Source organism: Sorex araneus, chromosome 3 (assembly GCF_027595985.1).
Source record: "Sorex araneus isolate mSorAra2 chromosome 3, mSorAra2.pri, whole genome shotgun sequence".
Lineage (NCBI taxonomy): Eukaryota > Metazoa > Chordata > Mammalia > Eulipotyphla > Soricidae > Sorex > Sorex araneus.
Window position 1 is genome coordinate 27984249 of NC_073304.1, and position 26491 is coordinate 28010739.

The 26491-nt window shown below is 54.8% G+C and overlaps 1 protein-coding gene across 2 annotated transcripts; it reads right to left on the bottom strand.

Annotated features, from left to right (window-relative positions):
* Positions 1-51: 51 nt before the first annotated feature.
* DCAF4 (DDB1 and CUL4 associated factor 4) lies at positions 52-21883 on the bottom strand. 2 transcript variants are annotated; one of them, XM_055133727.1, is made up of 14 exons: positions 21812-21883; positions 15733-15817; positions 13772-13872; positions 13457-13614; positions 12745-12827; positions 10944-11046; positions 9358-9501; positions 8570-8619; positions 5497-5576; positions 3934-4032; positions 3729-3826; positions 2624-2797; positions 1949-2063; positions 52-1253 (listed from the first exon to the last, which is right to left on the bottom strand). In XM_055133727.1, exons 2-14 carry the CDS (start codon positions 15807-15809, stop codon positions 1060-1062), a joined length of 1476 nt encoding a protein of 491 aa, XP_054989702.1. In that variant the 5' UTR covers positions 15810-15817; positions 21812-21883; the 3' UTR covers positions 52-1059. The 2 variants fall into 2 exon arrangements, with proteins under 2 accessions (XP_054989702.1, XP_012789069.2); XM_012933615.2 differs by having other exon boundaries at positions 3934-4035.
* Positions 21884-26491: the final 4608 nt, after the last annotated feature.

A 26491-nucleotide genomic window follows, 5' to 3' on the forward strand; every position in this document is an offset into this window, starting at 1 on the left:
CCTGGTCGGTAAGTAGGGGGCCCTGAGCAACAGGAGTCAGGCACCAGGATAGGCCACACCACAGTCCTTCCTAGTTTATTGCGGGGAGAACATAAATAAGCATCTCAAATAAGCATCTCCCGGGATCCCCAAAGCCGAGAGCTGTGCCCCTTCGAGACGAGGCCCTGGACTCGGACAGTCAAGTCACTGTGACAGGGTGCATTTGCCCAAGGCATGGCGAAGTCTGTCTCCAGCCAGAGACGCTGCTCTCCTTCCCGTGCTCAGGGCCGGCCACGAGGAGACACCCACAGCACTGGTTGCTGCGAGTTGGTTCGCGGTGCAGAATTCTGCAGTCTGGCTTCAAGCCTTTCCCTGAGTCTCAGCTGGCCCGCGGAGGTACAGAGGTCTACCAGGGGCCCAGACGCTGCCAACCCCGCCTGGGTCAGCATTAGGCTCCGGTGCTCTGTCGCTGCAGTGCTCAGGGCCCACACTCAGCCGTGTGCGTGCATGCATGCGTCCAGGAGTGACTGGCACGATGGCCAACACTGGTAGTGCTTGGGCAGGGCACTGGGCTAGTGGGCACGGGGCCCAGAGCCTCACATGTACCAGGCATGTGTTCTGCCACTTGAACCACATCCTTGGCCAAAGGGCTTTTGGTAGAACCAAGAGCTTTCACTTACTGAAAGTTACTGCCGCTCTTCGGTCCTTAGAAAAGTGCACGTGTGTGTGTGTGTGTGTGTGTGTGTGTGTGTGTGTGTGTGTGTGTGTGTGTGTGTGTGTGTGTGTGATTAAAAACTATGACTATTCTAAGGCATTGAACAAGACAAGGAAATGGCGACAGGCGCCTTTTATGAAAAGGCCCGTTTAGCTCCGAGATCCCCCAGCTTGACCAGTGTCTGCATGTGACGGGTGCAGGTACATGGAACAGCCATGTCAAATGCTGCGGGCGGCCGTGGTGGCAGGGCTGCATGCCCCCACCCCCCTACCCAGGATGCACCCTGCAAAACCGGTACTAAGCACACACGTGATGCACGTGTGAGGCCTCGGCAGGATCCCCCACACCTGCCCCCTCCCCACTGCTCAGCTGTAGGAGAAATAATAAAGGTCCTGCTGGACAGCCATGAGCAGCCCCGGCACCCCCCGGGCGCCCCCGAGGCGAGACGAGAAGGCCACGCTGGGAATGTCGGCCTTGGAGGTGGGATGAGGGGAGGGGATGGTTCTCAGCAGCTGGCCGTCGTGCAGGCTCCAGAACCTCGTGTAGCAGTCCTGGCCCACTAGGAGAGAGCAGAGGGTCCATGGTGGGTCGTGGGCAGAGGGGGCATCTCCACAGAGGGGGAGTCACTACCATCGAGAGGTGCTTCCAGAGACTCCAAGGGGCTCTGGGGCGGAAAGGACCCCCCAGTGTTCACAGTGACAGGGTGCCCAGGTGGTGGGACTCTTGGTGTTCCAGAGGGAGCACGGGATGAGGTTGGGTCGGGGGTGGTGCTGGAGCAAGAACAGCAGAGGGGAGGGCGTCTGCCTTGCAGGTGGCTAACCTCGTTCGACCCCCGGCATTCCAGATGGCCCCTCGAGCCCCGCCACGAATGATTGCCGAGTGCAGAGCCAGGAGTAACCCCTGGGCACGGCTGGGTGGGCGAGGCCCCAAAGCCCCAAATCAAGCGACTACACAGCCCCTGGGCCTAGAGGGCAGGCAGCTGATTTCCTGTGCACAAAAGGGTCACCAGATGTGCTTTGAACTAACTTCCTGGGGGGATAAGTAACCCTGCAGCGCTGCTCCACAGGGCCCGAGACTGGCTGGCAGATGGAGCCCAGATCCCCTCGGGAGGGACAGCAGTTCGGCCACGGGCGGTCGGGCCATGGGTGATGCTGCAAGGTGGCTCAAGCACATGGTCAGGCCCGGCGTGTAACGGGACAGAAATCACCAGGATAGACACCCACCCCGTGGGGGGAGCGTCCCCGCCTGCCTTACCTGCCACCACGAGCCCCTCCTCCTCGTGCACGTGCAGGGGCAGGCAGGCGTACTCGTTCACGTGCCCCTCGTACTGCCGCAGACACTTGTTGGTCCTCAGGTCCCAGAGCTTGATCTGGAGGGGTTGGGGGGGGGGGTAGGGGGCTGCTTTGATGGAGGGCAGCCGGCAGCTGGCGAGTCCCAGACACAAGGCAGGGAGGCTGCGGTGCTGCCCAGAGACCTCTCCAGGTCAGGGAAACCCCAACCCCACCAAACTCCCCCCCCATAGCCAGGCAAAAGCACTGGAACCAGTTTCTAGAGCCCGAGCGATAGTGCGGTGGGCAGGGTGCCGGCCTTGCACGAGCTCAGCCTGGGTTTGATGCCCCTCACCTGCGTATCATCAGGAGCAAGCCGGAGCCTAGAACCAGGAGTAAGGCCCGAGCAAGGTGGGGTATGGCCCCCCAAAAAAAACATAAAACCCAAGACAAAAACAAAATAACGCCCAAAAACCCAAACATAGCTTTCAGTGTATCTCGGCCATACCAGGCTTCCAGCTGACTGCTCGCCTGGTCTCCGGAGGCCTCTGTCCTGCCCGCTTTCCAGTGTTCTCTGCCGCGCCTCACCGCCTCCCTCCTCCCTGCTGGCGGGCCCTGGGCTACCAGCTCTGTGGCCCCAGGAAACCAGCGCGCCCCTCACCTTTCCGGCCATGTCGGACGCCATCAGGTACTGCTCGTCCTGGAAGATGTACACCGAAGTCACGGCCAAGTCGTGGAAGAGGCGGGCGGCCTTCCAGCCTTTGCCCTGGTTTCGAGCGCGCAGATCGATGGCAAAGATCTCCCCAGAACGACAGCCATTGAACAGCAAAGGAGCCTGTGGAACGAGAGAGGGTGACACCCCCTACTCAGGCTGGCAGGGGGGGTAGGCAGAAAGCGAGCCTGCCTCATCTCCTGCCCCCAGACCCGCTGGGAGCAAGGCTGGAAGAGGCGGCGAAGGGTGAGGGACCCGCAGTCCTGTGACCTCCAATGGGAACCCCAGTGCCCGCCCCGTGGCCCACCGAGGGCATCTGTGCAAACTGGGGTGACAGACACAGGTAGGAGAGCCAGGTAAGACCTAGGGTGTTGAAATGGAGTAAGACTCTCTATACACAGCCCAAGCAGGGCACAGACCTCACTTTAAACAAAGGTGTTGTGGCTTAGAGTGAAGTACAGCAGATCTGTCTTGCACGCAGCTGACCCGGGCAATATTGTATGGTCCCCGAGCCTGCCAGGAGTAAGCCTCAGCACTGCTGAATGTGGTTCCCAAACCAAAAGACAAATTAAAAAAAATTATAATTATTTTTTATATTAAAAAAATGTTCTGCTGGTGACCCCCAGCAGAACAGCTTCCTGACAGCTCTCAGGGGGTTTCAGGGACTGTCCCCAAATCAGAGACATGTATTTCTGTACAGGCACGATCTCTACCACATCGAGACTTTACAATGTATGAAATATACAACTTGAAAGCGATATAGGAAACTCTGGAACAAAAGCCATTGTCTGTCCCTCTCACTGAACTCACAAAATGCTAACAACAAAATGGGAAGTTGATTAAAATCAGCTGAGTCAGGTCTTCCTGGATCAGCCAAGGATGCGATTTCACTCGTGTCAAGACGTCCTCACAAAGCGGTCCACACATCCTCCCCAGGTCTCCCTTTTGCTCCCTACAACGGGACGAATGATGCCACCCGGGGGATCCGCTCTGGGATCCAGCCAACTCTCCACTCCTGACAAGCTTCCCCTCACTCCTCCCTAGCCCGACTGACCTGGACCGCAAACCGCTGAGCCAGGGCATCACTGCTGGTCCCAAACGCCTGCCGGTGCCCCGTCACCACGTCGGTCACCAGGATCCGCCGAGACAGGCCTAAGGGAGAGAGATGGGTCGGGGAGACAAGCGTCCGAGCAGATGCACTGCCAAGTCCCGTCCCGGGTTGGGGGGGAAGCTGGAAGCCACGGGGTGGGGTGGCTCACCTGTGCTGAAGCAGTTACTGGCCTGCGTGTTGAGGGACCATGCACAGGACCAGGCCCCGGGGATCCGGAAGCTGCAGAGCATCCCGGGCCGGTCTCCTCCTGCTGGGAATGAGGGGACAGGAAGCATGGCTGCCCTGGACAAGGACCGGGCCAGGTGGCCACCACTCGGGGAGCTGTCAGAAACAGTTGCTCCAAGGAGTCCCCTTCTGGGTTTGGTGGGAGCTCACGGGAACTGTGGGGTGGCCTGGCTCCGACTCAAATGGTTACTCTTGAGTGCATGCAGCTGGGTCACAGCAGCCCTGGGGTCACAGGCGGGATCTCACTGGAGGCTGGGTGACCCCCAGCAGAACATCTTCCTGACAGTGCTCAGGGGACCATATGGGGTTTCAGGGACTGTACCCAGATCAGCAGTGTGGAAGGCGAGTGCCTTATCCCCTATACTATCATTCCGACCCAGAATGTCTCCTTCAAAAAACTTCTTATGGGTAAAAGGTGAAAAAAGGGCCCAGATCATGCGGTGGCAGCTTAGGTGTTAGAGAGAGAGTATTAGAAGGTGCTCACCCCTGTTCACCTTATATGGTCCCCTGAGCATTGCTAGAGGTGATTCCTGAGCACAGTCAGGAGATGCCCCTGAGCACTGCCGGATATAGCCCAACCACCCCCTCCCACCACCACCACCACCACAAAACCAACTGCTGACAACCATAAGATACAGTTTAAAGAGTTATCACAGAGTTAACACAGCATGTAACCACCACCCATATTAAGTAGAACGTTCTGGGGATGAGGATGGCCCAATGGGTGGGAGCACACGCTGTGCAGACAGGAAGTCTGGGTTCAGTCCCTGGCACAGAAATGGAAGGGACCCCAGAGCACTGCCAGGTGTGGCCCCAAAATCGACAAAACCAGAAATATCGCCAGGTCTCTCTCCCACCCCCTCCAATTTCCACCTGCAAACCCTCCCCAGAGGGAGCCACGAGCCTGACTTCTAACTACAGGTGATAGTTCTGGAACTGTCACGTTCTGAGACTCTGGCTGATTCCCGAGCTCGCGGGAGGCCCACAAGAATGTCAGGCAGCAGGCCCAGTGCGTATGAACTCACTCCGTCCCCAGGTGACCAAGCTGCACCGGGAGCCATCTGGTCAGCCTGGCATCATCCAGGAGGGCCTGCAACCCGCTCAGGGCCTGGTCCGCTCCATTGCAATGAAGTCACGAAGGACTGAAAGACTGGCTGCCCGGAGGAGGAAGCCCACCTGCCTTCAGCCGGCAAGAACTGAAAGATCCTTATGAGCGCCTGGCACAGGGCAGTAACATCTTCTGAATGGTTGGTGTAGGCAGCACAAAGCGACGTGGTGCCCTCCTGTACCCGGACAGACTTCCACTGTCAGGGCTGCTGAAGTGACCCTCAGGGCGGCGGAGGTGGTGCACGGGAAGGTAAACACGCTCTGAGTGCGTGTCCTACCTGGCTGCTCCTGCACTGTCCCGGCCCTGTTGGCCTCAGCTCCCGCCTCCACTCCAGACGCCCCCCTCAGACCACCCCTGGGGCCCTGCTCGGACCCGCACCTGATTGACTGCTGACGAACAGCGAGGCTGGGAGCAGGGTGGCACAGCCGGGTGTCTCCGCGATGCCCAGGAGGCAGAGCCTGGCAAAGCTGTCAAGGAGAGTTGAGTACAAGGCTCTCCTCTGGGAGGAGGTGGGGCACCGGTACCCTTCACCGCCTGCAGAGGACATGCTCCATTTTCTATTATGTTTGGTCGTTCTGGGTTGTGCTGGGGACCGAACCCAGTGCTTCACACGTGCAAGGCCAAGCGCTCTACTGCAGACCTACGTCCGGCCCTGGCTCCTTCCCATGGTTCTCCCTTTGGGTGGGCCACCCCTGGTGGCGTTCAGAAGGGCACGTGTGGCCCCAGGTCCTCCGCATGCAAAGGCATGCACTTGACTACTGAGCCATGCTCTTCTGATCTTTTATTTTTATTATTATTATTTTTTCCTTTTTGGGTCACACCCGGCGTTGCACAGGGGTTACTCCTGGCTCATGCACTCAGGAATTACTCCTGGCGGTGCTCGGGGGACCATATGGGATGCTGAGATTCGAACTTGGGTCGTCCGCGTGCAAGGCAAACGCCCTCCCCACTGTGCTATTGCTCCAGCCCCTCTTCTGATCTTTTAAACGGGGGGCGGGTGGGGGGGGTGGGCAGAAAATGACATGATGGTTGGGAGAGATAGCTCCATGGGCTGGTCTGTTTGAGAGCCAGTATCGCACACATGTCCCATACTGTGCGACCAGGGGCATCCTCTGAACACAACACATACCCTGGCATGGCATGCAAGCCCCAGTGAGCACCACAGCCAAGCGTGTACAAACCCTGACCACAGCAGCAGCGATGGGGGCGGGGGATGACTCCAGGGCCAAATCCTCAGGTGGGGGGACTTATTGTGTTCCCAGTGAAAGCTCTCCAATAGAGGCTGCTGGAATGACCCCCAAGAAACAACCTCGGGGTGAGGATGCAGGGAGAGTCCTGACCCAGGGTCCTCTTGGGTTAGGGCCTGGACTTCAGGGAACCTAGTGTGTTGGGCCTAGCCCCCCACCGTCACCTGGGACAAGGAGAGGCTGAGTGCAGGTCTGAACTAGGTGCCATTTTCGTCAAGGGTGATGGAAGCAGCAGCAGGGGTACTAGAGCCTGATGCTGTACCTGAACCGGGGGGCAGAGGGCCTCACTAACCGGAACCAGGTCCATGTGCAGGGCTAGCATGGACCCACAGGGATGAGAAGGTCAAAGAATGCTACACTAGACTACACTTTTTTTTGTGTGTGGGGCTCGGGGGGTGTTTGGGTCACATCCAGCAATGCTCAAAGGTTACTCCTGGCTCTGTGCCCAGGAATCACGCCGGGTGGTGCTCCGGGGGCCATATGGAGTGCTAGGAATTGAACCTGGACCATCTTTGTGCAAGGCAAGTGCCCTGCCTACTGTGCTGTCTCCAGCCCTAACAACACTCTCCTAACCCCAAGGATCCCTCCCCCAACTCTCAGCCCACTGAGAAGATCCTGAGGAAATGCCACCCTGGTTGGCCCTGGTTGACATCAGAAGCAAGTAAGGCTCTGCTTTCTTCTCAGGCTTGGTGCTTCCCGGGTGCTAACACCTTCGCAGTAACAGATGCTTTGGCACCCAACAAATAAAAGCCACAGGAAAATGTCAACTTACAGGGAAGTCTTACGTTTCCCTCCATGTAAACATGTATAACCAGGGGCCAGAGTGATAACACAGCCCGGAGGGCACTAGTCTTGCATGCGGCTGGCCCAGGTTCAATCCCTAGCATCCTATATGGTCCCCTGAGCACTGCCCAGAGTAATTCCTGAGTGTAGACCCAGGAGTGAAGCCCTGAGGACAGCTGCGTGTGGTCCAAACACAAAACGAAACAGTACTATCAGGGGCTGGGTTGTGCCTTGCATGTTTGTGTCATGTTCCCCCACCCTCTCCCGGGCAATGCAGGTTCCCTGAGCACTGCCCAGAAGTGACCCCTGACCAGGGCCAGGAGGAGGCCCCCAGCAGCACTGTGTGTGACTCCCCCTACTGACATTTGTCTCAGATCTCTAGTATTCTTTAGGCTTTGAAACTCTTTGAGGGGGCCAGAGAGGGAGTACGGTGATAAAATCATGCCTTACATGTAGCTGACCTGGGTTCGATCCCTGGAACCCTATATGATCCCCTGGACCTACCTGAGCACAGCTGGGTATGGACTCCCAAACAAACAAACAAAAAACCAGTGAAATAAAATCTCTTGAAATAAAGAGTGCTATAGAGCAAATTTAAAAAAGAAAAGAAAGGGGCCGGAGCGATAGCACAGCGGGTAGGGCGTTTGCCTTGCACGCGGCCGACCCGGGTTCGATCCCATATGATCCCCCAAGCACTGCCAGGAGTAATTCCTGAGTGCAAAGCCAGGAGTGACCCCTGAGCATTGCTGGGTGTGACCCAACAAGCAAAAAAAAAAAAAAAAAGAAAGAAAGAAAGAAAAGAAGAGAGACCCAAACACGTCTCAACCAACAGGCTCTGACTGAATCACCAGCTGTGGCCCAGGGCAGGCCACGCGCACACGCAGACGTGAAGGCAGGCCGAGCTCTAGCAGAGCCTGAAGCAGGTGAGGGAGGAGGGCTCGCGCAGCGTCAGGAACTCAGTCCCCAAGAAGAGCAAGAACAGGCCTCCCGAGCACCATCATGGACCACCGGGGCCCAGCTTCCTTGTCGCTGCACTTCTTGGCAGACAGAGCTCCGAAGGCGCTCGGGGAAGGCAGAGGCTAGTGTCGAGTGCTCCGAAATGGGCTGCTTGCGGCAGGGCCCACAGAGCTCGGGGCAAAGGGGCCCCGTCTCCGGGGCCTGCCTCCTCCAGCCATCCCCCAGGGCCCACCTGGCCGCCCCCAGCTCCCCAGTGCTTCCAGACTCCCCTTCCAGTTCCACCCTCTGCCGATGGGAGCACTGACTCTAGACTCTGCAGTTCGCCAGCAAGGCCTCCCTCCAGGCGGGGGCTCTCAGTAACCGAGGGAACCCACGTTTGCCCAGACTCAGGCCCTCGGTGACCAGCCCCAAGACACCAGGGTGTGGGCTAAGCCCCCAAAACCTCTTCATCTGCCAAAAGATACAGGACGTGGGAATCCAGGTGGTTCAGCGAGGCCCAGCACACAGAGTTCACCTGGAGAGGAGGCACAGGGCAGGGCAGAGTCAGGCCAGCCGATAGCGACCCGCAGTGGGGCACGGGGAAGTCCTGCAGGGCTCAGGCCCACGTATGGAAGTGACCACCCCCAGCGTGGGGTCTGCAGGGACAAGCCTCACTCTGAAGGGGGTCACCATTTCTCACTTTCAACCTGTCCCCCACCTGGCATCTTGAGTCCCTGTAAACATGGGTCCTCTGGGGGTGGCTGTCCAGGGGCAGGGAGCCGGGCTCCTGACCCGATGGAGATGCAGTGGCAGCTGCAGGTGTGGCACACGCCTCGTCCCAAAGGGCCACTCGAGCCCCTGTGCAGCCAGTGAGACCAGCTCTGTGCCCAGCCCCTCCTTCGCGGAGTCCTCCCTCTTCCTGGCTAAGAAATGCCCGGAGTCTTCTGCCTCCCTCATGGGTTCCCAAAGTTTAAACCTTCACTGGGCCGGAGCATGAGTACAGCGGGTAGGGCGTTTGCTTTGCACACTGCCCACCCGGGTTCGATCCCCGCCATCCCATACGGTCCCCCAAGCACCACCAGGAGTAATTCCTGTGTAGAGCCAGGAGTAACCCCTGAGCATCGCTGGGTGTGATTAAAAAAACAAAAAACACCCAATCGCAAATCAAACAAACCCCTTCATTTCTTTCGGGTGGCCGAGTCCTGCCTTCTTCCCCAAACACCAGCCACCCCCAGCTCTGGAGCCCCACTCGCCAAGCCCCCGGTGCCCGCACCTTGCGGTTGGTGAAGTAGAGGTTCTCGTGCACGTGCGCGCGTGGCCGCGGGCCCTGCAGGCCCTGCAGGTTGATGATGCCGTACTTGGAGCCACCCACCCGGACATCGTTCACCGTGAAGAGCTGGTCGCTGCTGGAGTTCGCCTGGGGGGCATGTGAACAACAGGCTGCCTCAAAATTGGCCCAGAGAAGCCCCGCGTCCTGGCGCCCCACACTTGCTGCGCGTCCACCTGGCGAGTGTGCCTGGACACCAGAATATGCCGATGACCTGACAGTCCCTGGCTGGGGGCGGCACTCGGGGCACAGCTATGACCAGAGCAAGGTGGGGTGTTTGGAAACTGGAAGGGGGGGAAGGTCTGACCTCAATCAGAACCCAACAGGGTCCCAGCACACACTCGAGGGCAACACAGCAACAGGGCAACCATGGTCGCCGTGAGTCCCAAGTGTCCACTCTGAGAGCTCTGGGGCGGACTCGGGCTCCAGCTGCAGCTGGAGGGAGAAGCCCACCCACTGCAGCAGCGTTGGCGAAGGGAGAAGCTGCCCTTCCTGATGATCTCAAAGCACACCCCCAGACTCTGCGGCGCCCCACGCTGCCTCGGACACAGAACACAGGCGCACGAACACATGCGGGGGAATGGGGGGCGGTGGGAGGAAGACGCCTGTGCTCTGGGCAGGGAACACTTCGACTGACGCTCCAAAGAAACCATCTGGCCTGAAAAATGGACCCTGAGGGGCAAACTGCCCTTCTCAGAGTCCGTCCAGGTCTCTGGGCAGGGTGCGACCAGGCATTCTATCATTCAGGTCAACTGGTACCCCACATCACAGAGGGCATAAGGTCATAGGAGAGGACATAAGTCCTGACCCCCAACACCTCTGACCTGGAGTAGGGGGCCTGCGGTGGGGGTCTCAGGGTCTGTTCCCGAGTGGCAACCCCCAGACCAGCCAGCAGCTCTCAGGGCTGTGGCTCCTGGTCCGCAACCCCCTAGGCCTCACCTTCCCAGCGGAGTCCAGCAGTCTGGCCACTCCTGCCCTGGCCCTCCTGTCCTTAGCCCCTGGTTCCCAGCCTGCTCTAATTGAACCAAAGACTTTCACTCCCGCCAACGAGGTGAGGGAGCTGCGGGCCGAGGGACCCGGGTCTGAAGGCCACGGCCACTTGGGGCAAGGCCAGCAAGCCTGGGGACCTGTGTTCTGGGGACCAAGGGGACCTGTGTTCTGGGGACCAAGGGCACTTGGCTTCTGGTTCCACAGCCAAATCCTACTGGTATAGGAAGGCTTGGTTGCCCCTGCCCACAGTGTGCCCGGGCAGCTGTGTGTCACCTCCTAAGGGAAAGGCAACAGCATCAATGCTGGCTGCCAATGTCCCCAAGACACACCTTGGTGTATGTGTGTGTGTGTGGGGGGGGGGGGCGCAGATGACAGTCACAACCTAGCCTGCCCCATCTGCTCAGCACTGGCCAGTGGGTGGCCTGTGGGTGGCCACTGAGGCCTCACTACCAAGTGGATGCCAGGACCACGGAAGCCAAGGGTGCGTCCCGGCGACAGGGGGGTGTAGAGGTAGGGCTGGGGCATCACACACCCGCGCTCACCAGTATGAGGTTGAATCGGTCGCTTGCCAGAGCAGAAGGATCCGAGCTCTGAATGACGACCTTCTTCCTCTGCATGCAGCTCACCCGCAGCTCGTGCGCTAAACTGCAGCGGGCAGAGAGGGACAACAAGGAAGCCACAGCTAGAAATCCGTGAAGACGACTCAGGGTCCCGCCCCTGAAGACCAGCTCCCCTCACTGGCCACCGCTCTGTAACATATTCCCAGCAACAGACACGGCCCAAATAGTCTCCATTTTCAAACTCTGTTTCTGCTGGGAGTTGAGGCTGGGGCAGGGCCGGGCGAGGGGCTGCCCAGGGGCTGCTCTCAGTGAGATTTGGTCAATCTGGCCCCAGGGTTCAATGTTAGAGCCCAGCAATGCCGGGGGCTGCAAGCCACACCTGGTGGCATTGGGAGCCAGGGTGGGGGTGCCTATGGGCCAAGATCATACCCCAGTAGTGAACTACCTACCTGATCCCCAGTTTTAGTCTTTTTTTTGGGGGGGTAGGGGCACACCTGGCATTGCTCAGGCCTTACTCCTGGCTCTGCGCTTAGGGATCACTCCAGGAGGGACCACACGGGGAGAACAGAACCTGGGTGAGTTGTGTGCAAGGCAAAGGCCTCCCCACCGTACAATGGCTCTGGCCCCTAGAACTCTTTTAAGCTTCTTAAACTCTGAATCTCCACCCCACATGGGATCACGTCACCAAGTATGGTGGTTGCAAAAAAATCTGGCCACAGTTAAAGGTCTGTGCCGGTGCAACAACCAAAATGCCAATTCAAGGCCTGGAGCGATAGCACAGCAGGTAGGACGTTTGCCTTGCAGCAGCTGACCTGAGTTCAATCCCCAGCATCCCACATGACTCCCCCAAGCACCGCTAAGAGTAATTCCTCAGTGCAGAACCAGGAGTAGCCCCTGAGCATCGGGGGTTGTGACTCAAAAAGAAAAAAAGGAAAAAAAAAAAAGCCAATTCAAAAATCAAACGTGAGCCGGATTGGGGATGCATTGCGTTTCTGAAGCGCTTGCCCAGGGTGCGTCTCTCAGGCGAGCAGCAGATGGAATGTGGCTCTGTGAGTCAAAGAGAATGTGCCTGAGGAATGACCCAAGCTGTGGGGCTGGAGAGATGGCTCAAAGGGCTGGGGCAGGGGCCCGGCACTTCAGGGCCCACAGACCCTGGAATAAAAGGAAACAAGCCGACAGGCCTTGGGGCGCCCAGCCCCTCGGGGCTTGGCTCACGGCTCCCCTTCTCCCCACCGCCTCAGTGTCCTATGTCCAGCCAAGACCAAGCTTTCAGGGGGAGCAGCAGATCTTGCTCACTTCTGCTCTGCAGGAGGGAATCAGGTATAAGAGATGTGGGCCCTCTGCAGGGCGGGCAGAGACTCTATGAGGGGAGAGGGGGGAACAGAGGTCCAAAGGGAGCCAGGCCACATGATACCTAGCTCTGCCCAGAGCGAATCTGTGGAGCCACAGTCTTCTTCTGGAATCAGCAACCCACCTCCCGGGGTGGAATTACAGGATCAGAAAGAATTTGGCACACGAGCATCCACTGAATGGATGGACATCTTGGGAAACAGCTCGAAAGGAGGGGAAATGTAGGTATGGTAACATGGGAATGGTGTTTTGGAACTTTGGGGGGGCTGGGGGGTGGGTGGGTCACACTGGCAATGCTTAGGGCTTATACCTGTCTGTGTTTGGGGACCACAAGCAGTGCCAGGGACCAAAACTGGGGTCCTCCTAGAGTCTATCCTGGCTGCCTCTCAGACAGAGGAACATTCCGGAATGAAACCTAGCAGCACTGTCTTACCGGCAGTAGCTGTTGAAGTTGAGAAAACCCAGTTTGCTTCTTTGCAGCAATGAAGAGGCGTTGCATCCTATCCGGGCCGTTCTCTACGTGAAAAAGGAAAACAGGGGGATGGGCTGAGTGAAGCTGGCTGTCAGGGGGTGGAAGGTGTTGGGTTCTACGGGGTGCATGGAAGAACTGTCGGGGACCCCTTGGTACCCTCAGCAGGAAGCAGCGCCCACCACAGGAAGGACGTGGGGGCAGAAGGCCTTGCTCTGGCCACAGGAGCCTGGCACTGCCCAGCCTACCATCCCTCTCGCCACCGCAGGGTCCTGATTCCCCATCCCCAGAAGGGACAGGCCCTGGCCTCCAACCAGAGCCACTTCGATGGTGCCCCACGGCTTCCTCAGGGAAGTCCAACGTGCTTCAGAGCCTGGCCACAGCGGGAGGAAGGAGACGCCCGTTGTCAGGATCCCGTGGGGACAGGCAGGACACCACCACCACTCTGCCCCTCCACTTGGGCCCCACCCTCTTCTGGTTTTTTTTTTTTCTTTTTGGGTCACACCCGGCAATGCTCAGGGGTTACTCCTGGCTTTGCATTCAGGAATTACTCCTGGTGGTGCTCGGGGGACCATATGGGATGCTGGGAATTGAACCCGGGTTGGCCGTGTGCAAGGCAAACGCCCTACCGGCTGTGCTATCTCTCCAGCCCCCCCCCCCTTTTATTTTCCCCCACCTTCTTCTGCCTGTCGTCTGCCTCCAGCAGCTGCAGCCTTCGGCTCTCCATGTCCTTCAGCCAGATGCTGTCCTTGGTGAGGGGGTTGCAGTTGTTGTGTCCAGGCAGCAAACGGAAGTAGCGTTTCTTCTCGGGATCATAGTAAAATCCCGGCAGCTCTGCCGAGGAAGGGGAGAGAAACTATTCCAGCATGGCCCGCCTGCACGGAGGTGCCCCCCTTTCCCCCCCCAATGACCCTGCCCTGCAGGGGGCGACTCCTAGGGCTGGAAAAGGTGGCAGGGCCAGGGCCAGGTATGGGTCCTGCTGCTGCCTTACCTGGAGCAGAAGAGCTCCCTGCTGTGCTGGACGAGGTTGACGGGCCCTCGCTGTCACCACCAAGGCCACTGTGGCTGGGATCCTGAGCCCGTACATCACACCTGCCGAGAAACAGCGACAGTGGCAGGCAGCAGAGGGCTGGGTCCCAGCTGTTCTCCGACTATGGGGCAGCTCCGTAGCCGCCACCCCAACCTTTTTTGATAGCGTGGGAGCACTGACCCCTCTTTCCCGGAAAGCAGTTTACTCCAAGTACTCCAGCTAGGGCAGGGTACTGGTTTATCTCCCCCTCCCCCCCTTTTTTTTAATAGGAGCGACAGCACAGCGGTTGGGCTTTCGCCTTTCACGCGGCCGACCCGAGTTCGATTCCTCCGTCCCTCTCAGAGAGCCCGGCAAGCTACCGAGAGTATAGAGCCCACACGGCAGAGCCTAGCAAGCTACCTGTGCGTATTGGATATGCCAAAAACAGTAACAATAAGTCTCTCAGTGAGAGACGTTACTGGTGCCCGCTCGAACAGATCGATGAGCAATGGGATGACAGTGACAGTGACAATAGGAGGGTTTCACATGATGGTCTTGTCTATTTTCCATCTCACAGGAGCATTCTGAGATGGCTTTGAGGTTTTCCAGGAAGAAGTTCAGCAGTGGGGCCCATCTGTCAGCTGCATGGCAGCTGCAGGCCGGGTGAGTCTCATTCAGCCGAACTGAATCTGGTCCCCCACCTCAGAGATGGAGGAACTGGGGTTCGGGGCATAGAAGTGATGTACTCAGGAACTGGGATGAAGCTGTGGTTCAAAGGTGCAATTTGCAAAGCGGCAAGGGGCCCTGTGGCAATTACAGGCAGAAGGATATCACCATGGGGGTTGGGGGGTGGGAAAGGAGAGATGATTTTTGAAACACTGATAAGATTCTCTTTAAATAAGCTGGCCTTTCCCCTACCACCATCGGCTGTCCTGCTGTGTGTCTCCCGGCCCCCCCCCATCCAGGAAGGGAATACAAATGTCAAAAACAGGTCCCAGCAATGTGACTTTCTCCTTTGCCTGCAAATACTAACTGCAGATGGTTGCAGCGGAAATTCTTTGTTTCCCCTTTGATGGCTCAGAGCAGGCAGCGGGACGAGGAGGAATGAGGCGTCATATGACAGATGCCAACCTTCCTAGGCTGTCTCGTTCTATCCACAGGCGCCCCGGAGGTGGCAGTCTGGCCTGTCCCCATGCCACTGTGCCCAAGGCCAGGCTCTCTTGAGCTATGCTGCGTGTTCGGGCATGGAGGCCTGGGGTACCCCCTGACCCCCGCTCCCAATCCATAACTTCACCCCTGACTCTTTGCTATGAAACACACAAACACTGGCCATGGTTCTGAGCTCTCTACATACAGCTCACACCTGGGACTTGGGCTGAGCGGGACGGACCTCATTCTGGACCCAGTGAGGTCCATCTTGGAGCCCGGAGCCCCAGTGGCAGCTTCATACACAACACTGAGAACCTCAGCAGGAAAGAACGGGCTCGAGGCTGGAGTGACCTTACAGTGGGAAAGGCGCATGCTTCGCCTGGGTTTGATCCCCAGCATTTGTATGTTCTCCTGAGCCCTGCCAGGAGTTAATTCCTGATCAGAGCCAGAAATTGCCCCTGAGCATCGCTGGGTGTAATAAAAGGGGGAAAAAAAAAGGCAAAAAAGTTCTGCCTCATATAGAGAGTGCTGGGGCTAGAGAGATAGACCAGCAGGGAAGACGCCTGCCTTGCACATATCTGAGTCGGGTTTGATCCCTGGCATCTCATAGGTCCCCTGAGCCCACCAGGAACGAACCTTCAGCACCTGGAGTAAACCCTAAGCCCTGCAGGTGTGGCTGTCCTCACCCCCTTCACACATGGTGGTAGGCAGGTAGAAATGCAGAGCCCCAAGCGCTCATGAGCTGCAAACGCAGGGGCAGGGCGGGGTGGGACAGCCCAAGGGTGGGCACTTGCCTCTCAGTCGGGGTGCGCTGTTGGACCGGAGGGGTCTGCTGCCGGCATCTTGTCCTGCGTCGCCGCCGGGGCGGCATGGCTGCTCCTGGAGAGAGAGGGGAAGTGGGAGATGCCTGTCCGGGTGCCCTCCCCACCTGAGGCCAACACTCACCCCTGCGGAGACCTAGGCCAGAATCAGACACGGGCTGGAGAGCGTGGAGAGCGTACGTGGGGCGAAGGCACCTGCCTGGTGTGCGGCCAACCCCATCCGATCCCCAACATCTCGCGCAGTCCTCCACCCCCGGGGCTGAGCCCAGCACAAAGCCCCCCACAAGCCACTGGATGTGGTACCTCTCCCCCAAATAAATCAAAATAGAGGAAACCTTCCACAAGTGTCCTCTCTGACTGCCACCTCCCGGTGCCGGCCGCCACACAGGTGCGTCACCCTCAGACCTCAGCTACTTGCCTTACGTGGCAGCCGACAACGGTTTGATCCCCACAATGGCACACGGCTCCCCAAGCCCCACCAGCGGTCAGTCCCGAAGCACTGGTGGGTGTGACCCCCAGCCCCAGAAATGAAAAAAATTGAAAAATGAAGATCATCGCAATCACCAAAGACACACGGTAACAGCACAAAGCTGAAGTCACACACTGTTGGTGGGTATAAAAAGGACTGCGGCTCTTTTGGAAAACAGTTTTGTCAGTTTCTCAAAAATTCAACAATATAATTTTCAGGGGTTTGTTTTTGGGTCACACCCAAGTGATGCTCAGGAGTTATTCCTAGCAGTGCTGGGAGGGGGGGGAATATATGGGATGCTAGGGATTAAACGCACATCAGCCATGTGCAAGGAAAATGCTCTACCCGCTGTACTATCGCTCTGGCCCCATCAACAATATAGTCATTATATGCTCCAATAATTTTGCTAATAGGTCCAAGAAAGCACAGGGTTCAAGGTGCTTGCCCTGCATGCAGCAGACTCTGATTTGATCCCCCAAACCACGTATGGTCCCAAGCATCACCATAGCTCCTGAGCACAGCTAGGTGTAACCCAAACTCCCCGAGCCTCCCCTCCCCACCCCACCCCACCACACACACACACACACACACACACACACACACACACACACACACACACACAATGCCAATAACTCCACTCCAAGTTACACACCCAGTGCAAGTGGGCATGCATTAAAGACTCCTTCTTGTTCTATATATCCATACTTTCTGCTTGGCTGGTTGATTTTGTTTTTGTTTTTGTTTTTTGCCTTTTGGGTCACACCTGGCGATGCACAGGGGTTACTCCTGGCTCTGTACTCAGGAATCATTCCTGGCGGTGCTCAGGGGACCATATGGGATGCTGGGAATCGAACCTGGGTCGACCGCGTGCAAGACAAACGCCCTACCCGCTGTGCTATCGCTCCAGCCCCTTGGCTGGTTGATTTTGGGACCACACCTATTGTACTCATAACTTAACTTTGGCTCTGGAATCTCATTTCTTACTGGGGGGGGCCCTGGGGGGATGGGAACTGAACCTGAGTTGGCTGTGTGCAAGGCAGCTGCCCAACCTGCTCTCTCTGGCCCCACACATTCTTACTTTTTTCTTGGGGGGGGGGGGGTGGCTTTCCCAGTGGTACTAGGGAGATTCAAGGACCCTATCGGTGATTTTCAGTCAACCAGGTGGCCAGTCCAGCTCAGAGGTCCAAAGATGCAATGCTGATCTAGCCCTACAGTACTGGAGAAACCCAGACAACGCTGCAGTACCAGGGAATCTCCGTCACTACACCTGGCAGTGCACAGGGGACCATGGAGCAGAGGAAATTGAATCAGGTCAGACACATCCCAGCGCCCCCACATGTATCTTTTCCAGTCATTCACTCCCCTTCAGACTTTGCCCTGTCTCCTAACACTCAGGGATAGTCTTTTGCACGGTGCATTTAATGTTAAACTAGGTCCAGTCACAGATGGACGAAAACAGCAAACGTCAAGCCCTCCAGAGAGATCCCTGAGGCTGACATGCAGACCTCTGGAGACATCACGATGCTTTCTTAAAGTTCCACCAGGACCAGGCCCCAGCCTGTGATTCAGTCAACTACAGCAGGACAGCCTTGAGACCCAACCCCATCTCTCCTCCTGATTCACCCAATTTTTATTCTAACTCTTCCAGCCAGCCCTATATAAATTTGAATTCATTTCATGTGCTACAATGTGGATGGATGTCAGAGCTTGGGAATGAACTTGGGCCTCATATATGCAGTGCTTGGGGACCCTTGAGCTGGCACGCCAGCCCTAGTAGAAGCTACTTCTTTGGGGGGGAGGGAAACAGAGAGAGAGAGAGAGAGAGAGAGAGAGAGAGAGAGAGAGAGAGAGAGAGCGTGAGAGAGAGCACTTACTTGCCTTGCACCCAGTTAACCCAGGTTTGATTCCTGGCACCGCATGTGGCCCCCTAAAACTCTGCCAGGAACAGACCCAGGAATAAGTTACTGCTACTAGGTGATCAACCCCAAACCCAAAGCAATTAAGATTTCTTTCTTTTGTTTTTGGGCCACTTTTTTTTTTTTTTTTGCTTTTTGGGTCACACCCAGCGATGCTCAGGGGTTACTCCTGGCTCTGCACTCAGGAATTACTCCTGGCGGTGCTTGGGGGACCATATGGGATGCCGGGGATCGAACCCGGGTCGGCCGCATGCAAGGCAAACGCGCTACCCGCTGTGCTATCGCTCCGGCCCCCCACTTTTTTTTTTAACCTACTTGAAAGCCTGGGCTGGAGCGATAGCACAGTGGTAGGGCATTTGCCCTGCAAGCGGCCAACCCAGGTTCGATTCCTCCGCCCCTCTTGGAGAGTCTGGCAAGCTACCTGTGGCGTATTTGATATGACAAAAACAGTAACAAGTCTCACAATGGAGACGTTACTAGCGCCCACTCGAGCAAATCGATGAGCAACGGGGTGACAGTGACTTGAAAGCCTATTTTTCTGTCGTAAATAATTGCTTCTTATCCTATATGGCTTGATAAAGGCTCACATTAAACCCTCCATCTTTTCTTTTTTAACAAAAGCCTGTTATGTATTTACAGTTTTTCTGTCTTATCCCGTGGTGCTTGGGGTTTATTCCTGGCTCTGTGCTCAAGGATCACTCCTGGCAGGGTTAGGGACCCTATGGGGTACTGGGATCAATCAAACCTGGATCAGCTGTCTATAAGGCAAGCACCTGATCTGCTGTACTACAGCTTCAAACCCCATTTTATATTTTCAGAAAGAGTGATGGTTATTCTTTTATTAACTTCCGCAAAATTCATACTGAGCTTTAAGTGATTTATGACGTTCCATGTGACTATGTTTTCTTAAATAACATCCACCAAATCAGTAGCTTTCCAAAAGCTGTAGTATCATATATTATACTTTAATATGACAGTTTTATTTGTTTTAAAACCAGAATCAGGATGAGCGTGACTTTTATTTAAAGTAAAATTTATGCCTTACACATTTGTAATATATTGGCATACTGGTGTTGTTTCCTCTGATTCCATACTTGTTGAAAGGTAAATTTACAGCTTGAGTGATAGAGCTTTCTGTTTTAGGCAAGGCTTTTAAAAAAGGGACATGAATATGGAGGGGGGCCTGGAGCCCATGCTCTGCATTCAGGAGACCAGGTTTGATACCTAGGTTCAATCTCCTGCACCACTGGGTCCCCCAAGTACTATTTCCGGGAGTGACACCCTGCCACACCCTCCCCTGCCCTAGCAGGGAACTACGGTGTATTCCCAGCGCACCACTAGGGATGGTGTAAAACAAAACCAAAAATTTTTTGTTTGGGGGCCATGCTTACTCCTAGCTCTGCATTCGGGGATCACTCCTGAATGCCATGCCATGATGCCAGAGAGTGAAACTGGGTTGGCCGCATGAGAGGAAAGTGCCCTGTCTGCTGTACTATGGCTCTGGTACTGTTAGTGCACATTTTGTATGTAGGAGTCCTGGTTTCCATCCCTGGCACAGCATCCTTCAGGCATTGTTTGAACATCACTGGGTATGGCCTCCAAAGCCAAGCAAAATTTACTGCAGAGGTACTATAATGCATACACATACAGTAGTTACAAAAACATGTATTTTTGTGGTTCTGGGGATCAAACTCAGGGCCTTCCGCATAAGTGCACATGCTCTACTACTAAGTCACAATCCTGGCCCTAGTGCAAGTGTAACCAGGAAGGTCCTGCAAGAAGTCTCTAAGCATCTATCCTATTTGTAGTCATCAGGTTTTAACAGAGAGCAGGGGAAGTCAGTGTGGAAAAAGGCCAGGTTGCAGATCAGAGAGTTCCAGAGGGTGCAATAAATCCCCTGGGGCTGATCCCCAGGGCACCTTCCACCTGATCTACAAACCCAACAACCTAAAGATTAGGCTGGGGAGGACAAAAGGAAGACACAGTCATTGCCTAAACAAGCTTATTTTTTTGAAGTTTAAAGTGGTTGGGCTGGAGAGACAGTACAGTAGGCAGGGCATTCATTGCCTTGCATGTGGCAGAGCCAGATTTAATCTCTTGTACTCCATACAGTCTCAGAGCCCAGCCAGGAGTAATCTCTGTGCACAGAACCAGCAGTAAACTGAGCACCACCAGGTATTGCCCCAACCCCCCTTCCTGCAAAAATAAAAAAAGTGTGTGGGGGGGAGGGGTAATGCTGGAAAAATTCCCAGTGAAAAGGGAATTTTTGCCTTGCATGGAGCCAACCCAGGCTGGATCTCGAGAACCCCATATGGTTCCCCCTGAGTCCACCATGAATGACCCCAGAGCATTGCTTGGTGTGGCCCCCAAAACACAAACAAAACCACAGAAAATCTCTAACAAGTATATTGATGACAGATTCCTGGACTGAAAGACAAAACATACTCATGCAGGTTTGTAAAGGCACAAACCAAATGGCCTCTGGAGGGATCTTGCCTGCCTGTCTGTCCGCCAAAGTGTTTCTAACCCAGTTTACAAAAGAAAAAACGCAGGCTAAGAGGGCTAAGAAACATCCTAAAAGGCATAAAGTGGTCAAAAGTCTCAGCTCAGTGATTTGGTCCTGAGGTTTGGCTAGTGACTTTCACAGGAAGCCACTCCAATTACGACTTATTGTTATTTAAAGCTAGCGTTGAGCACTCTGGAATTTAGTTTCCTTTGCCTCACTTTTTTTTCCTTCTTGCAATACAATTCCCAAGACTGGAGACCACCCCACCCCCATCAAGTGCTGCCTTCCGCCCCCCCTACCCCCCCCCACCCCCCCACCCCCGGTTTTCTGAGATCCCCAGGGAGGAACAGACGCTTTCCGGGCTGGCGCAGCTTTCTCCAAACCTTGGGTTTGCCGGTTACCAGGGGAACCTCGGGCTCCAACCCTGGCTCCACCCCTTGCAGTTATCAGACTCCCGTGAGCAAATGACAACCTCACCGGACCTCTGGACCTCTTCCCGTGATTGACAGAGGTACAGCTGCGTACTCCAAAGAGATGCGGTGCACAAAACTACAAATATGTAAAGCGGCACAGAGCTGAGCACTTCGTGAGCGCTTAATATCCCTGAGCTGTTACGGAGAACCGCCGCCCAGAGTCCGAAATTCAGCGAAGTCCCATTGGGTGGCACCTTCAGAGTTTTAAGAACAATGCACCTGGGCCCGAGGGGTGGAACGGGGGAGGCGGGCGGGGGGTGGGGTGGGGATAAAGCGCTGGCCTTGCACGCTGCCGCCCCGGGCTGTGTCCCCGAGTCCCACCAGGAGTGATCCCTGAGCACAGAGGCAGGAGTGCCTCCCATGCACAGTCGGTGTGGCCTCCTCTCCGCCCCCACCTCCCACCAAAGAAGGCAGCTTCGTGAGAGTTGTTGAGCAGTAAGAACTTGTGGAACTTCTCCGCCGGTACTTGCTGCTGATCCAACTCCCCATGTCAAGGCCGGATTCCCGCGTCCACTAATCCCACAAACGTGGGGACTTGCCGGCCCCCCAGCCCCAGGCCACTAAGCGCTGGGTCCGTGTTCCACGTGTCCGGCTCCTCCCCGCCCCTTTTTCCGGCCTTTCCCCCCTCCCGCCCCGAGCGAGGCTGGCGAGGCGGCCGCAGCCCCGACACCGGCCAAGACACACTTACCTGAGGTGAGTGCTGCTTCTCCGGCTCCCCCTCGGGCTCGGGATGCTCGGCAATAGGGGTGCAGGGGGAAGGGACCCGGAAGAAGCTGGGAGTGGCGACTGCCCACAGTACTCGCAGCGGATAGGACAATGGATGTCATCCCCTTACTTCTCATTGGGTCTCTGGCAGTGATGTCAGTGGTGGTGGGCGGGTTTGTGGAGGGGCGGGGATTTGGTTTCGACTCCGCCCACAAGGAGGCCGGGCTCTTCCACTACGCGTCTGCACCCGGGCGCTTGGGGGGCGGAGACAAGCGTCGCTAGGGGCGGGGTCGTGGCCTCGGGGCGGGGCCTGCGGCTGCTCCGGGACTCCTCCCAGAACGTGGGTACCGGCGCCTGCGTCTAGACGCGTTGCATCTTCTTTCTTACTGCAGTATCTCGTGAATTCAGCCCGGTGAAATTCCCTGGCTTCTACTTTCTTCGGAGTTGAGAGCTGAAGAGCAGGAAAAACATGGTATGATGGAATGAGAAAAGGATGCCCAAAGCTGAGAGAGAGAAGCGGGGGCCGGTGTTTTGACAGGTAGTTGAAGCTGCTGACCAAGCAGCACGCTCCGAACTGCAACTAGGAGTCCCCGGCTCTTGGTCTGGCTCCGTGGGACCCGGGGAAAGTCTCTCCATGTGTCTTTCTTTGTACTATTGAAAGAAGGACATGTGTGCCCATCTCTCCAGCACAAAGTTGGTTCGTGCGATCCACATTTCCACCAAGTTTTCTTTTCTTTTTTTTTTTTTTAAGGGGTATTCTCTTCTGAACAACCAACATATTGCTATCACTATAAGTAACATTTTCAGTCCACCAAGTTTTCTGTGTATTGCGTCAGTTCTAGTAGCAGCTTACTGCTCTCGAATCTTCCAAAGGGAAAATGGGCTCCTGTGATTAACACTTGACCCAAAGAGACCTGTTTGAGAGGTGAGCTGGCGTCAAAGAGTGTAGGGAGCCGCTTTACAAGTCTGGCTCTTATTTCCTAGTAAAACAGCCTGGCTCTTCTGATCAAACAGAGTCTTGTAGCAAGGTTGCCACTATGGTCGCCATTTGTTTCTCAATAGCCTATGCCTGTAACAAAAGGACGTGTCAATCTGCATTTGTATGTGGGTCCATACACCATTTCCTCCCAGCAGAGGTATAAGTATTGTAACTGCCAGTAGAATAAACTCTCTCTCTTCCTCCTTGCTTTCTGGCTCTGTGTCTGTTCATTCCGCTGTGTCCCCTCTTCAGCCCCAGGGCGGGACCCCACAAAAGAGGCCAGAGATGCTGCTTGCGGGTTATAGGTGGGTGCAGCCTGTGTGTTAACCCAGGCCCCCTGGCAGTAGCTGAGGCAATTGATTGTGGAGATTGTCAGTAACAAGAAGTTCGGTTTTGGCTCTCAGGTTTACAGACAAGTGGCATGGGGCATAGTGATGAAGGGGAATGTTAGATTTGGAATAGTCAGAATAGAGTGACTGGAGGAGGGGACAGAGTTTTTCTTTTTTTTTTTTTTTTGTCTTTGGGCAACACCTGGTGGTATGGTGGGGCTCAGGGTTACTCCTGGCTCTACACTCCGGAATCATTCCTGGTGGGGTTTAGGGAACTATATGAGATGCCAGGGACAGAACCCCTGGCTGCCTCATGCAAAGCAAACACCCTACATCGCTGTACTATTACTCTGGCCCATTGTGCTCTTTTAATTACGACTACTTTGCAGTACAGTTTGGAGTGATATCTCCCCACCCTCACTTGTACAGCCCTGAAAGCCTCAGTTGGGGATCTCAGAAACCTGGGGGGGGCGGGCAGCCTTGATGGGTCTCAGTCTTGGGAATTGTATTGCAAGGAGGAAAGCAAAGTGAGGCAAAGGAAACTAAATTTCGAAGTGCTCAACGCTAGCTTTAAATAACAATAAATCTAATTGGAGTGGCTTCCTGGGGCTAGCCAGACGAGCTGAGATTTGACCACCTTGTGCCTTTTAGGATGTTTCTTAGCCCTCTTAGCCTTCATTTCTTCTTTTGTAAACTAGGTTAGAAACACTTTCGCAGGCAGGCAGGCAGGCAAGCTCCGTCCAGAGGCCTTTGGTGTGTCCCTTTACAAACCTGCATGAGTATGTTCCACCTTTCAGTCTAGGAATCTATCATTCTAACGTCCTTGTTAGAAATTTTCCTGTGTTTTTTTTTCTTTTTTTTTTTTTTTACTTAGATTGTGCATGGACTGGAGCGATAGCACAGCAGGTAGGACGTTTGCCTTGCAGGCGGCCGACCCGGCTTTGATTCCTCCGTCCCTCTCAGAGAGCCCGGCAAGCTACCGAGAGTATCCTGCCCACACGGCAGAGTTTAGCAAGCTACCCATGGCGTATTCGATATGCCAAAAACAGTAACAACAAGTCTCACAATGGAGACGTTACTGGTGCCCACTCGAGCAAATCGATGAACTGGACGACAGTGCTACAGACAGTGCATGTTTATTTATAGTGGCTTATGGAGGAATCGCTGATGAAGAGATTGATAGACCCAACCCCCAGTCAGAATTAAACTGAAGAAGGAAAATGACTTATAGAGGGTGTAAATGGAAGGGTTGGTCCCCAAAACTCAGTAATAAAGATAACAATATTTAAATATTGCAGCTGAAAGACATTGGGTAAGCTGCTTGCCTCTCCGGGTTCCATCCTTGGTACATCTGGTTCCGTGACCAGCTCCAGGAGTGATCCCTGACCACAGAGCCAGGAACAAGCCTTAAGCACGCCTGGGTGTGGCCCAACAACAAACATAATTTTAATGCAATATTTAAAAATCACACCCAGACAATCACACCCATAAAAAATAATCTGAATAGGGGCAAACTCCCCATAATTTACGGGGCCATACCCAGCAGTGCTCAGGGGTCATTCCTGGTGGGTTTAGGCTATGTGTGGGGTGCAGGGTATCAAACCTGGGCTGGCTGCATGCAAGGCAAAAGTGCCCTACCCGCTTGTACTGTCACTCCGCCTCCACCCCACTTTTTTTCAGGGATCACTCCTGTTGGGGCTTAGAACTTCAGGCTCTGTGCTTGGGTATCACTCTTGGAGGGGCTCAGGGGAACATAGGAGGTGTCGGGGATTGAAGGGGGTTGGCCACTTGTGTTGGTGCCCAACCAGATCATGAAGATGAGTCCTTGGATGCTGCCCTGCAGGCAGGAAGCAGAAGCAGGACCCCACATTGCACTAAGTGGGTGAACTTAAACTTGAGTGTCTGATTGATACGGAAAAGGCAAAACTGACACTTGGTGGCGGGCAGGTGGCCATCAAGTTCCCCCAGCACAAAGCAGCAGCTGCCTAGCTAACCTTTAGATGTAAACATCCTCCCCTGTTTATCACAGACCGCAGGTGTGAGGAGGTCCTGATCCATGGAGCCTAGTGCTCACATGTTTTTTTCTGGAAAGTATAACTGACCATGTTTTCCTTCCTGTAAGTGATCATGTTTTCTTTACCTCTGGTTCTTTGTTTTGATTCTTCCTACACTGTTGAATTTCATTGGACTTGATTATAATAAGGCAGCAAATAAAAGGAAGCTGGGACCCCTGCTCTTGGTCACAAGATCTGAGTGAGTCTTGTGATCCATCGTGAACAGTAATTTTTCTCGAATTCCTTGTCTCAGCACTTCAGACTGCCTAACCCAGGTTCATAAAACACACTTACAAGGCAAGTGTGTTAACTCCTGTACTGTGTCTACAGCCCCTTTCTCACTTGAAATCTGTGAGTTCATGCTACTCTCTGAGTCCCATCTGTCACCATGCAAGGCTCATTCCACTTTTTCCTTTCCATGTTCTTTCTTCAGCAGTGAAGTTCCTGTGATTTTTTTTTTTTTTGTCATACAGAAATGCACAGGGCTTACTCCTGGCTCTGCTCCAGGGTCATTCCTGGCAGGGACTGAGGGGACTATCTGGGGTGCTAGCAATTGAACCCAGGTCAATTGGTGTGCAAGGCCAGCACCCTACCTGCTGTACTATCTCTCTGGACCTAGTTCCAGTTACTTTTAACTTACTGACTTTTGGGGCCAATCTCTTTGCATAACCCCAGCCCCTGTCACTGCCACCTTCTCCTGGTGCTGCTGCTTTCAGCCTCTCACTGCAGTGACTCCGACTGGGTCATACTTTCTCCTCCCCACAGAGATGCTGCTTCTTGCTCCTGTACTCTCTGTGGGATGGATGCAGATTGGCACAAACTGCTTGCTTTCAATAACTTAACTAATAGGGGCGGAGGAATAAAAATACTCTCACATAAAGTCTAGAGCAGAGGAAAATTACAGCAGGGTTGGATGCTAAGAAGGGATGCTAAGGGAACCCGTGGGTTTGGTGATAGTGACTGTTTCTTTGTGCCTCACCCATAACTTGTCCTGTTCTGTGTATTTCTGCTCTATGTGTTAATTAGCTTTCTTTACTGCCTGCCTGCAGATTGAGTTTGTTAACCCAAGCAAAAAGCAAAAAACAAAACTAAACAAAAAGAAAAAAAAACTTTGATCAGAGAGGCAATCAAGCATTTATTTGGGATTAAATAATAGATTTTTTTTCTGGGGGGGTATCAGGTTTCAGGTAGAAGCCTAATGTATGCCCCAAGAAGGAGTACACGTTGGGGTTTGTACAGGAAGAAGAGAAGACAAGGCGGAAAGTATTTGAAGGAAAGAGTTCACTAGTATTTTTTGTGCT